We start from the raw sequence: 14,430 nt of genomic DNA on the forward strand, positions 1-14,430 counted from the left end.
GAGCGCACAACCAATCCCGCGAGAGATTCTTAACGAATACAGGAAGAAAAAAATTTGAATCTTGCACAAAAATACAAGGGAAAAACTGCGATATGCGCTTTAATACGACGCCTTAATAACTCGCAACAATATACATAATTAGAAAGAATATATTATCTTCTTTCTCTTCCAAGTTTTTTTTCCTATCTTACATTTGCCACATCGTCATACCACTGAGGCCCAAGTTGAGCCCATAGGTGATCCCAGGACACATCTTCAACCAGCCCCGGAAATGGACTCATGGAAAATAAACGCCGCAGCCCTAGAAGGTCACCAGGCATGTGCTCAAGCGACCAAGCATCAAAATCTTTACTGATAGCATCTTCGCGCCACAGCTTCAACACTGACAGACGACAGATAGCTCGTCGTCTCCATACTTCGTGTAGCCGCTTCATAAAAGGAACGGCCCATACATTTTCAACCGGACCAGCATAATCATCACGAGTTATTCTCTGGAACAACAGAATAGTGGATAAGTTACGCAAAAATAATTAAAAGAATAACATATATATATAATATTTAAGGTTAAAGAAACTATAATACCATATAGATGAAATCCGCATCTTCACAATACGCAATATTGGCATCAGGATTCGCCATAGTCCAGATACGTTTATTTGGCATATTTGTTAGTAATCTAAAAAGGGGAAAATACGTTTAGAAAGGAAAAGAGTACAGAGACAAGGTAGAAATGAGGAGAGACACGAAGTAAGCCTTCGAAGAAAAGGAATCACGAAAATTTAAACGATACTAACATTCGAATAATTATTCATGATACACACCTACATAAATATACTTATTATAAAATATTCATAAGGAAAGTATAAGAGAGAAATCACAAACACTTACCGAAAGGAAGAATTCACCAAATCACACTAAAACACAGTCTGAGAGATCATATGTTTAACCAAGTGCTTATATACTAAACGAAACGAGCCAGATAAATCAAGAAACGGAGAAATTTTTACAAAAACGAAAACAGAGTCAAAAACACATGCGGACATGTGTGGGCATTGCTACGCATATGCCCTATCTTAAGGGGGGAGGTGTTACATCATGATCAGTAACCCCTGACCTAACGAAAAACCTATTAGATACAAAGTAAGAAAAATGTAGTACGCAGAAAAATAAGTCTCCCATTTTGGAAAAAACAAATATCATATCAGCGCATAAAAATTATCAAGGCAAGGCAAAAGTGGCCGCCTAACGTGACTCACCCAGCGCAACACGGATAGACTCACACAACTTCACTGAGAAACGCGCAACACGGATACTCACACAACTTTACTGAGAAACGCGCAACACGGATACTCACACAGCTTCACTGAGAAACGCGCAACACGGATACTCACACAACTTTACTGAGAAACGCGCAACACGGATACTCACACAACTTCACTGAGAAACGCGCAACACGGATAGCCTCACACAACTTCACTGAGAGTCACGCGCCAGAAAAGACATAAAACTGTTGTTCAGTTCATGTGCAAGAAGGCCACGAGTACCCCTTCCTTTCATTATCTGCAAATCATTGGCTATGGGAAAATAGGTCACATGCGCGACCCAGGACTTCCAAAGCTCATCCCTCAAGACGCAAAACTCACGTCATGTTTTGCGCCACCAATCAGAAGAAAAGAAGTAGATGGGGGAAACCCTATAAAAACGGGGGGCAAGTGCCCAGAAGGCAGTGAAGCAGCGCAGCAAGGAAGCACAGATAAAAAGAAAGATCCAATTAGTCTTTGTTACCACGCCCGCGAATAAATTAAAGAAAAGGACTTAGTCAGAATTTCTCATCGGCTCTTATCCAAAGTTGAACTTAGAAAATTTTCGAAAAGTAAGCTCACTCAATATCTCAGACTCAACCAAAGCGGAAATTTCAATTAAAATTACAATAAATATAATTATAAATATTGTAACCTATCTCGGAGCGAGCATTTGTAACTGCTCGAAACCTACGACGACGCTTCGACCCGGACCATTGTAAAGCAAATATAAGAGGGAACAACCAGTACCTTCCAATAAAGAGTAACATCGATTAACCCACCAAGGAAAAACCCTGTGAGTACACTTTTATTCCAACAAACCACATCGTCACCCCCCAGAGGGTTCATCACCTGCATGCCATCGGGGTCTAAATCAACCTAACTCGCAAAAAGGAAATATCATTCTTGCTCTCCCATACTCAATCGACGTGGCTCTCGTCCCTGGGTAAAGGACTTGAGTGTCTTGACCCGAAAGAAGAGTCAATACCGTGTTGCATATACCCCCTGCCAATTCAAAATCTTCTACGGGGACGTAACAACAGTATGTTTTATTTATAAAAATATGTACAAAAAAATTCTTACACTAACCAAATTGTACTGACAATTATTTTTCATTTTATCTTAGATCCACGTCTTAGGAATGTAAATGTTACCGTCGAGACCGGTCAACTTGTACGTAATCGGTACGTTGCGTAATTGTAATTATTCCATAGTTATATTGCCGACCAGCTGTCAATTTTTATTTTCGGATCGAAGTGGTGATCGATGCGACGAAAACTGCTGAAAAACTTCGGCTGCGTACATTGTTCCGGCTCCACGCACGGTCATTTTCGTTGCTCGATGAACGCTGAATGGAATGCTTGCTCATGAACGAGCAAAGTTCTATAAACGAGTGGGGAGGGGGAATAATAGTAAAGTAATTTACTATGGGCCATCGTAATTTGTCTCACAGTATCATTGAAAATGTACAAGGAGCAAAATGATGTTGAAAATTTTACTAATATGTTCCCATGTAATTTCTTCCAACGTATCGGAGTAAATCTACAAGGTCGTGACAAGCTCTAGTATTTTTACTATGTTCCATTATATTTTTCTCATGGAATCGTAATAACTTCTACGTGTGTGGTCACGTGCTGTTAATTCTGCGATGTTACATTCCAATGTTTCCTCCCAAATCGTAGCAATTATCAAACGTGTTAACGATTATTCAAAATTTTCTTATGTTTACTCTGATTTTTCTAGCGTTGCACATAGCATTATTCTGTGCAAATTTATATTACACATCTGGATTTGTTTGAAGCATAACAAAACGTCTAAAAATACATTGTAAAATGTGACTCGTTCCGCAGTTGAATAACTTTCTGTTCGTGCTAGGCATAAATTTTACCACGGTTGCGAGTAAAAATTTCTGTTTAAAAGATGTTCATTTGGAAACCTTCAATCGCAAATTTCGCGTATTGATAACTTCTAATATAGTGCAGTGATAAAATTACAATGTATTGCTGCAAAAATTGAGAAGGTTTCAGTATATTTCAATATTTTCAACATCATTTCTGCTGATAATGACGACTTCGTTCCACCCTGCAATGACTACATAGTAACTTTTCGTATAAAAATCTCTCCGTGTACCCCTCCGCGGGAGAATGCGTTGCCCTCATCATGTCTACAATCGTGTTTAGCGATCATAATTTGCGTCGTATTAACAAAATAAAATATCCACTACCTCATCAAATGTATATTAATTCCGATCAGCAAGAAGTGGAATGATGCACCGATGCATCAATGGAATCTAGTGTATTAATACAAAATGATAGAATACTGTATTAGACAAATCATAATATCGTAAAATTTGTGAAATATTGAACATAAAAGTTGTAAACACTCACATATAAATTTGATATTGATACGAATATCAATATTATTATGCTCCCGATTATTTCAAATATTAACTGAACAGTCAAATCCTCTCTGTTACCCCTCCATGGGAGAATGCGTTGCCCTCATCATATTCAGCAATTATAGCATACCTTGTATGGAACAACATGAAATTATCACGACATCGTTCATTTTTAATAAAATAGAAAGCTCAATGAAGTCGCTGCTAGCACAGGCCTATGAGGAGTTTATTTGCTGAAATTATTTTTAACAATTATTAGTTTGAAAAACCATGTACGCCTCATTCAGCATGAGATCATTCAGAATGAGACGAATGAGATTCAGCATGATGAATGAGAGAGAAAAATGGAAATCAATATCAATTCCAACGAGTAAAAATCGAATTACCACCTTTAAATGTACGGAAAAATAGTAAGATGTATAACAATAGATCCTCTGAGAATTATAAATCTCTCTCTCTCTCTCTCTCTCTCTCTCTCTCTCTCTCTCTCTCTCTCGCGGGAGTGCGGACGTGTTTGAAGTCGCTCCGTAGAAAAACCGATTTTTCTATGGGTAAAACCGGTCGAAAATTTCTGGAAGACAGCTAAAAAGTTGTATTTTATTAAAGAGAGTCATACTAGTGCAAATTTCGCGAAAATATCTTGATTTTATGAGTTAAAATCGAGTTTATACTTCGTAATTTTGATCGGTGTTCAGGATTGAGCGAGGCCTCGACGGTAGTGCGAGAGAATTCGGGCCGGGCTCTCGCGCTCCGCTGCTGGCGTCGACAGTTCGCGGGTTCGGACATTTTGGGCGCGTGCAATTAGAGCAGTCGGGTGCTCGTTTCACGCGCTCACGGGGGGCGTCGCCACCTCCTGGGCAGTAATTAGCACGGGACCGGGGAAGCACACCGCGCATGTGCGCGGGGCTTCATCATCGATCTCCATGATTGATGCCTCAGTCTTGATCCGGTCGCTGAAGCGTGCAATACGGCTAATCACTGCATCTCACCTTCTCACCAGTTTTCGGTATCAAATTCGGGTTCTCTTATTCATTTTCGGTTCAAATCATTATACGGACTCTGCGCATTTAACGGAACATTCTCTCGGACTCATTTTAACGGTAGTCATCGGGTTCTTTCTCACGAGCACGCTTCGGTCGTTCATCTTGTTCGTTTCGCACGTGCTCGACGAACACCGGGTCCACTCGCCATTTTCATCATCGGGCTTAATCGCACTAATTGTCGGGAAAATACTGTACTTTAACATAGAACAGCGGAACAATAAATTCCTCACTATTTTACTCGCACCACCGGCGTACTTATTATTCGTTTACCACCTACACCAGACTCCTTGCAAAAACATTTTGGTCCTTCGAGCCGGATCTGGTGGTAAGTGCGCGAGGAGTGGGTGTAAAAAGCGAGTGAAAATTCAGTGAGAACAGTTTCAACGGGCTTTTCACGGCGCATCGCATCTCAACGGGACTTCGAACATTCTCGTCTCCACGGCGTGGTTCGCACGTGGTTCGAGCTCAACGGGCGGCCATCTTGGTCATCGACCGTGCACTCTCATCGATTCTTCGATCTCAACGAGTTTTTTCTCAGTGAGTCTTCACCTCGGGTGAGTTTTTTCGCAAACTTTATTCATCAATTTATTTGGGAAAATGGACATCAGTGCGGGAAGTGAAGCAAGTGTGCGGTCGCGGGCTCAGCGGTAGCGCTTTCTCTCTCACTCTCGGCGCGCGGGAACATTGGCGTCGATCTCGGCTCTCATTCTCGGGACGCTCACCGCGCGGCGCGGCGCGCCGCTGCGCAGTCGATAATCAGTCACTGGCATCGGGTCACGGGCGGTAAAGTAACGGTCACATTACCGCGTATCGGTAATTTATCGGTTTTCCACGGGATTCGGACATTCGGCGGCAACTCATCGGCTAAACTCAATGCATGGACAATTCTCATGACCGTTATGGGCAATTACTCGGTTTTTTACACCTTTTTGGGCAATCTTGGGTACTTTTCGGGAGTGGCCAGTGACTTCGGGCAAAATCAACGGACATTTCTCACGGGTTCTTGCAGTGATTAGTGACACTTCGCATTCGGGTTTACAGTGACGTTCCGTTATCGAATTTTGGACAAATTCGCGGGTGCTTTATCGGTATTTTGTGCACTTTCGGGATTAACGGTGACAGGTGGCGCGGGTCGGGCGGGTTCGGGGCCACCTCGTCTCTTCAAGCATTTCGGGCTTGTACAAAAAATACGGGCTGCAGCATTCATACCCCGGGACAATATCCTCCGGTTTTTTTGGGGATTTTTGTCGGTTTATTGGGCTCCACGCAATTCTTTGGGAGCAATTGGGTCCCTTTTTCATTTGGATCGGATACCTCGCATTTTCGGACGGTTCTATCATTCGGTTGCGCTCAACAGGTAACATGTCGGACGGGGACTCCTCACACCCAAAATCGGAGCCGGGCGAAGAGCATCTGGTTCTCCTCGTCCCCACGGGACACGAGGTCGCTCCTCCAACGGGACCACCGGGATCCTCCTCACCGCGGCGGGACGTCTCCCCCGCAGCCTCACTCCAGGAGCTGGACGCGGGCAATCGGGATTTGACCTCACGCTCACGGGATAATTCTCGATCGGGCAGCCGGGAACCGTCACCGGGCACACGGAATCCACCTCGAGCGGGTAATCGGGCAACGGGACCGCTCGAGCTCAAGGTGGCTACACAGAACGCTCGGGTAAAACTCCTGGAGTCACTGCTCACTACGGTGACTCAGGCGGTCGCACGGGATTTCACCCCTTCGCAGCTCGACAATTTGCGGGTGCAGTCGACGGAGCTGTGGAGCAAATTCTCACAGGTGCACGACGCGATCTCGGAGTCGTGCACGCCAGCGTTCTTATCGGGAGCATACGTCACCGGGGACGTATATTCGCAGGCGTTCCACCTGCATCAGCGCATCACCTCAATCATTTCTCGGTTTCGGGACGAGATTCAGCCTTCCTCAACGGGAGCTTCCACATCGGGCGGCGCTGCAGCCATCGGGAGGGAGAATCTTCCGAAGATCTCTCTACCCACATTCACCGGGGACTTCTCAGCCTGGATTTCATTTCGGGATCTATTCACATCTTTGGTTCGGGACAACGCATCGCTCACTGATGTCGAGCGTATGCACTATTTGCGGACGGCCACATCGGGAGAGGCGGCGAAACTCATCGCCAGCCTCGCAATAGAAGCCGAATCTTTCGCAACGGCTTGGGAGATTCTCTCGGATCGGTACAACGACACACGGGTGCTCATCCGCTCTCACCTGGACAGCATTTTTCGCACAACGGTCATCTCACCAAACTCTGCACGGGATCTTCGCACCCTCATCCACGACGTCTCGGAGGCGTACAACTCACTCCGGGTTCTGGGGGCACCTATCGACTACTGGGACTGGGTTCTCGAGTATGCGATCACGCGACGTCTCGACACCTCGAGTCGCGTCGCCTGGGAAACAAAAGCGGGCCAATCACCAAATCAGCCAAAATTGGCAGAATTGCGGGCGTTCCTCACCAATCGGGCTCGGGCTCTTGAGGGCTCTGCTGTCTCCACGGGTCCTCCTCACTCTCGGAGCGGAAGCAACACGGGATTGGGCAAATCAGCACCGGGTACATCCTCAAGGCCGTCAGCAAGGGCTCATGCGGCAACAACGGGGAGCCAGCAATCATGCTCGCTCTGCCAGCAGGCGCACTTCATCGTCGCCTGCCCCAAATTTCGGGAGCTCACCAACGAGCAACGGCGGGAAAAGGTGCAGTCCTTGCGGCTGTGCTTTAATTGCTTGGGTCGGCACAACGTGTCGTCGTGGCGCGGAGATCACATTCATCACTGCTTCTCTCGTGCAGCAACTCAAGCTTCACCGGGAAGCATCGGTAATACCGATCATCGGGATCGGCGGGACGCATTCGGACCACACGCGCGGGGTGGTTAGCGTAAAGCTTCGGTGTATGCACTCATCGGACATTGTCTCAATAAAAGCTCACATTTTGTCAAAGTTAATGCCTACTCTCCCTTCATTTACACCTCCTAACATCTCACTTTCTCATCTGCAAGGTCTTCCACTTGCAGACCCGGAATTTCTCTCACCAGGGTCCATCGATTTAATTCTCTGGGCTGACATCTATGGGCAACTCATTCGGGAGCAGATCAGGCGGGGGCCTCACGGCACACCGATTGCACAGAATACGGTTTTCGGGTGGATCGTTCTCGGTCCTATGGACTCTTCTCAACAGTCAGCCGGGTTGGTTCATCACGCTGCAGTGGATCACGGGTATCAGGAGCTTCAGGATCTCCTCACACAATTTTGGGTACAGGAAGAAGTCTCGGGCTCGGGCGAATCGCACCTCACTTCTGACGAGCAGGAATGTGAGACTCATTTCTTGACGACACACAAACGGGACTCAGACGGGCGGTACGTCGTCAGATTGCCGGTTAAATCCGCATCGGGGACATTGGGCGGGTCTTTTCACACAGCTTCTTCTTGTCTCCATCGACTACAATGCAAACTCAATCGGGATTCAAGCTACAAGGGCCTCTACGACACGTTTCTCGGGGAATACGAATCATTGGGGCACATGACTCGAGTCTCGGGCAATCACGCCCCGCTCGGGCCTATTCACTACTTGCCGCATCACGGGGTGCTCACCACAAAGTTACGTGTTGTATTCAACGGGTCGTGCAATACAGATTCGGGAATTTCGCTTAACGACATTCTGCACACGGGCGTGAAACTGCAGCGGGATATTTCGGACGTTCTCTTGTGGGTCAGACGACACCGTTTCGTCTTCGCGACCGACATCGTTAAGATGTTCCGGCAAATTCGGGTTCACGAAAGTGATTGGGATTTACAACGCATTTTATGGGTGGACGAGGGCGGGCGGGTCGTGCCATTCCATCTCACCACGGTAACTTACGGTACTCGGTCAGCACCATTTCTCGCGGGACGGGCCCTGGATCAACTGGTTACAGATGAGGGCGGGAAATATCCCGAAGCTGTCGCCCCTCTTACAAAGGGGCGATATGTGGACGATATTTACGGCGGTGCTGACCAGCTCGCAGATCTCATCACGCAAGCGGAGCAACTCATCGGGATTTGTACAGCGGGCTGCTTTCCTCTGGCCAAGTGGCAGAGCAATCATCCGGAGCTTCTCACGGCAGTCGGGGCGACCTCCTCAACGGAAAACGCTCGGGTATTTGAAGAATGTGAGACAAAAGTCCTTAGTCTCGCATGGCTTCCTCCCACGGACGTGTTCAAATTCACGGTTCACAAGTACACAGCCGGGGACGGGATCACGAAACGCATCATTCTCTCGGAGATCGCACAATTATACGATCCATTGGGTTTTCTCTCACCGGTAACGATTCGAGCCAAAGTTCTCTTACAAAGGCTTTGGTTAGAAAAGTTAAATTGGGACGACCTCGTGTCAACGGAAGTTCGCAACTCCTGGGTCGCGTTTCGGCAGGAACTATCGCATCTCGGGACGGTTTCGGTACCGCGGTGGCTCAACATCGCAACGGGTACATCGGTCGAACTACACGGGTTTTCGGATGCATCTCAACTAGCAATGGGCGCAGCTGTGTACGTTCGGGTTTCGGGCGCGGGTAATCAAACCACGGTCTCACTAGTCTGCGCTAAGACTAAGGTCGCACCGATCAAACGGCTCACAATTCCTCGGTTGGAGCTCGCAGCAGCGGTGCTGCTTGCTAAACTCACACACCACGTGCAAAACGTGCTGGGCCTTGATGACTCACGGGTATACCTATGGACGGACTCAATGGTAACGCTCACTTGGGTCACTTCTCATCCTTCACGGTGGAAGGATTTTGTTCGGAATCGGGTATCACTGGCACAGGAGCTCGTGCCACGGGCCCAATGGAGATTCACACCGGGTCGGGACAATCCAGCGGATTGCGCATCACGGGGGCTAACCATCTCACAACTCGCGCGACATTCATGATGGTGGGACGGGCCTCACTGGTTAGCAAAAGACTCATTCCATTGGCCAACTCAACGCATCGGGACGGGGGACGCAGCGGCGCTCGAAGAGCGGCCAGGTCTTACACTCTCACTCGCAACATCACCCTCACCGGTTTACGATCTCATCTTGAAATACTCATCTCTCACACGGTTGTTGCGAATCACCTCATGGCTCTTCAAGGTGATTACAAACCTGAAAAGAGCGGGCGACGGTACATCGGGTTCAGCCAACATCACACCGGGAGACCTGGAGAACTCACGGCTTTATTGGGTGAAAGCCATTCAGGGAGCATACTTCACTTCAGAGCTTAAAACACTCACATTGGGCTACACTCTCCCGAAATCGCATCCGATCACGCGATTAACGGGCTTCATAGATCATCAAGGCATTCTCAGGGTGGGAGGACGGCTGAAGCACTCAGCCTTACAACCTAATTGCAAGCACTCAGTCATTCTCCCTCGGGACTCACCACTTACGGCACTTCTCATCGCTGATGCCCACGAGCGCACTCTCCACGGCGGGACTCAACTCACTTTGGCTTATCTATGGCAGAGCTGCTGGATCATCGGCAGGTGTGGGCCAGTACGCTCATACATTTTGCGTTGCGTGCGGTGCGCGCGCTTCCGGGCGCTCAAGGCACAGCAACTAATGGGTCAGTTGCCAATCTCACGGGTTACGCCGGCAAGGCCGTTTCTCTTCTCGGGGGTCGACTACGCGGGGCCAGTTTCACTCAAAAGCTGGCGCGGGCGTGGGAGCAAATGTCACAAAGGCTGGTTGTGCATTTTCGTTTGTTTCGCTACCTCCGCTATGCACCTTGAAGTTGTTACAGATTTAACCACGGACGGGTTCCTCGCAGCACTCAGACGGTTCACGGGCAGACGCGGGATTCCGCACACGATCCAAAGTGATTGCGGAACCAACTTTCAGGGTGCAGCAGCGGAGCTACGACAATTATTCAAAACGGGTACACGGGAATCCGAACTCATTCAGCACACTGGGGCAACTGACGGGATTAAATGGGTGTTCAACCCACCGGGGGCACCTCATATGGGCGGAAAATGGGAGGCCGCAGTAAAATCGGTCAAGTATCATCTCCGGCGGACGATTGGGGATGCCAGTCTCACGTTTGAAGAATTTACGACTCTTCTCACACAAATTGAGGGCATACTCAACTCGCGGCCGTTAGAGCCTCTGTCGGATGACCCGGATGATTATTCGGTTCTCACCCCTGGGCATTTTCTCATCGGGGACACACTCACCTCCATTCCTGAGCCCTCATTACGGGATGTGCCTCAAGGTCGCCTCACACGGTGGCAATGGCTCCAGGAACGGGTTCAATACTATTGGGAGCATTGGTCATCGGGATACCTGCAACGGCAGCAGGCTATATCAAAATGGCATCATCGGAGTCACGACATCCGGGTTGGGTCTATGGTTCTACTCATGAACGAAAACACGTCACCCACAAAGTGGCCACGGGCACGGGTCACACAACTACATCCGGGAAAGGACGGGCTCACACGGGTGGTTACTCTCAAAACGGCGACGACTACACTCACACGGCCTATCACCAAACTGGCACTCTTGCCAGTGCCTCAACTGGGATCAATCGACAGCACTGCTGCCGATGGCGAGCGGAATGTTCAGGATTGAGCGAGGCCTCGACGGTAGCGCGAGAGAATTCGGGCCGGACTCTCGCGCTCCGCCGCTGGCGTCGACAGTTCGCGGGTTCGGACATTTTGGGCGCGTCCAATCAGAGCAGCCGGGTGCTCGTTTCACGCGCTCACGGGGGGCGTCGCCACCTCCTGGGCAGTAATTAGCACGGGACCGGGGAAGCACACCGCGCATGTGCGCGGGGCTTCATCATCGGTCTCCATGATTGATGCCTCAGTCTTGATCCGGTCGCTGAAGCGTGCAATACGGCTAATCACTGCATCTCACCTTCTCACCAGTTTTCGGTATCAAATTCGGGTTCTCTTATTCATTTTCGGTTCAAATCATTATACGGACTCTGCGCATTTAACGGAACATTCTCTCGGACTCATTTTAACGGTATATCTCTAAAAGTCATCGGGTTCTTTCTCACGAGCACGCTTCGGTCGTTCATCTTGTTCGTCTCGCACGTGCTCGACGAACACCGGGTCCACTCGCCATTTTCATCATCGGGCTTAATCGCACTAATTGTCGGGCAAATACTGTACTTTAACATAGAACAGCGGAACAATAAATTCCTCACTATTTTACTCGCACCACCGGCGTATTTATTATTCGTTTACCACCTACACCAGACTCCTTGCAAAAACAATCGGTGATAATTAATGACACGTACTCGCCATTAATTACGAGGTGCCGAGCGGTGGCCAAAAGTGCAACGTCGTTGCTAAGAACGTTGAACCCCGGGCCTATGTAATATACGTTGCGGGCCTTAACTCTATTTTTTGTGATATAGACGGTATTTCTTACCGCCATGAATGTCAATGACGCCCCCTCCACCCCCGCCGGGGGCTCCGCCCCCTGGACCCCCGTTGCCCGCGTTGGCATTCTATATGCCTATCATATAAATGAGTTTGTTGGTCTAACCTCCAAGATTATAGCTCAGAACGATTTGAGTTCCAATTCCGAGAATTTTTTGCGACCCGATTCGAGCTCCAATTCCGAGAATTTTTTGCTAAACGATTCGAGCTCGAACTCTGAGAATTTTTTGCTACCCGATTCGAGCTCCAATTCCAAGAATTTTTTGCTACCCGATTCGAGCTCCAATTCCGAGTTACTAATAAAATACTTGTCCACCGATTGATATCATAAATTTTAATGCTGCACGTAATTCAAGTGGAAACTTTTTTCAATTCATTAGAAAATACTTGGCCTCGAATTAATATAATAAATTTTAATGCCGCACGTAAATTAGATGGAATTTTTTTCAGTTGATTTAGCTGTTCGAATCTAATAAGAAGGGGTGGGGTTCAATATGTCGAATAACTGAATTGTGGAACGGTCGATATTTCGAAATTTTAAAAGTTGTGATATCAGTTTGGAGAAAAATAAGTTATTCGAAATTCTTATTACCGATCAACTATTCAGCAGATTGCGCGTTTAATCAAAACATCCTTCTTTGAATTCATATTTACCCGAAAATATATATTTCGATAGTTTTCATTTCGAATGCAATTTTAACAGACCATCCGAATGTCAAAAGTTCATATTTTCGAATTCAAAATGGACAGTAATTGTTTTACAGACAGACCAGAATATAGAGTAGCAAAAAATCGAAAGTGAATTTTTCGAGCCTATACAACTTGGATATGCAGAATAGCGATGGCTCGAAAAGGCGAAAGTCAAAATGGCGATGTTTAAAACGGGAGATCACCGGTCTGAGTAAGTGAGTGAGTGAGACGCGTGTATTTGGAGCTCTGCTGGATTTCTTTATTTTGATCGATCGACTTTCTAACGTTTCGCTATTTTGACTGTTCGACTTTTTGGTGTTTCAGTATTTCGACCTCAGTAATATTTCGTATTTCGTTATTATATTTTGGAAAAAAAGTGAATTTTCACAGTATCGCTGACTGTAGTAATTTATGAATCGAAAGAGTGATAGTCGAATTTTCGAAAAATCGATATTTTAATCATCGTCCTATGGGCGATTGTTACATTCTATTTTCGATGTAAACGTTCTCCGAACCTTGCAGTTTCTGCTTTATTTATTTTCGGCATTCAAAGCTCTAGTCAAATCTATCCGTCTCCATATTATCATTCGAAGTTTATAAATTCGAGATTTTAGCTGTTCGAAATTTTAGTCATTCCAATATTTGATCCCCACCCATAAGAAGAATGAGGCATCGGTTTCCAAAATGATTTCAAAACCGATTTTTCGGTTTTTTATTTTTTACTTGTTATTTGATTCGAGGTATGATTCGACGAGATATGATATATGCTCGACGAGATATGATTTTCGGCTTATAACGTTGGTTTCTACGAAAAAAGACCTATTTTTCGTCCAAATTGTACTGAAAATATTTCGTCACAGGTCTGTCCTTGGACTTTGGCGATTTTTCCCTTGTCTTCTAATATGTTTTGTCCATTGCGAACTCAAGAGCATGTAGCAATGCGTATTGCGAGCTGAGATATGATTTCTGGCTTATAACGTTAGAAAAAAGAAAGGAACAGAGGAAAGATAGATCAAATTCGAGACACAACAAATACAACAGAATTGGCCATTTTTAAATGTCGTTTGTGCATTCTGAATCTAGACATTTTCATGTCATCCAAAACATGCCCCCATGAAATATATTTCCAAAGTTTGCAAGTGACCGCTGAGATCCAATTATCTACAGGTTGATAGTTGCAGAAAAAAGGCACCTGGAAACATTTATTATGTCAGAACTCAAAGAAGCAAACACAACTGAGCGTACTTAATTCAACAGAGCAGCGGAAATCAAAGACGTTTAAGGTACCTGCATTGGTTGTGGAGGAAAACAATTTCATTTCAGGATAATTTAGAAATAAATTTAGAAAATCAGAAATTTAGCATGGAATTTAGAAAAAGGATAATTAAGTTAAATAGTAAAGCTGAAAAATTTTGTGATGAATTTTTGAAATTACATGTTACGGTTGGAGTAAAAAATTAAAATGATTGGCACACATGCTGCGACACAAAAATATCAAAGTTTGAAAGTATTCGCTCCATACCGCAGTAATACAAACTTCAATACTATTTGAAAAGAAACACTTTAAAACTTG

The 14,430-nt window shown here is 46.3% G+C and overlaps 2 protein-coding genes across 2 annotated transcripts in view; one reads left to right on the forward strand and one right to left on the reverse strand.

The window, feature by feature from the left end:
- The window catches only part of LOC122411878 (titin homolog), a 1,333,995-nt gene that overhangs the window by 408,011 nt on the left and 911,554 nt on the right, over window positions 1-14,430 (forward strand). The window lies entirely within an intron of this gene.
- Window positions 73-980, reverse strand: LOC122411882 (uncharacterized). Its single transcript, XM_043420963.1, has 2 exons — window positions 583-980; window positions 73-491 (listed from the first exon to the last, which is right to left on the reverse strand). Exons 1-2 carry the CDS (start codon window positions 661-663, stop codon window positions 183-185), a joined length of 390 nt encoding a protein of 129 aa, XP_043276898.1. The 5' UTR covers window positions 664-980; the 3' UTR covers window positions 73-182.

The sequence above is a fragment of the Venturia canescens genome, chromosome 6 (genome assembly GCF_019457755.1).
Source record: "Venturia canescens isolate UGA chromosome 6, ASM1945775v1, whole genome shotgun sequence".
Taxonomy (NCBI): Eukaryota; Metazoa; Arthropoda; class Insecta; order Hymenoptera; family Ichneumonidae; genus Venturia; species Venturia canescens.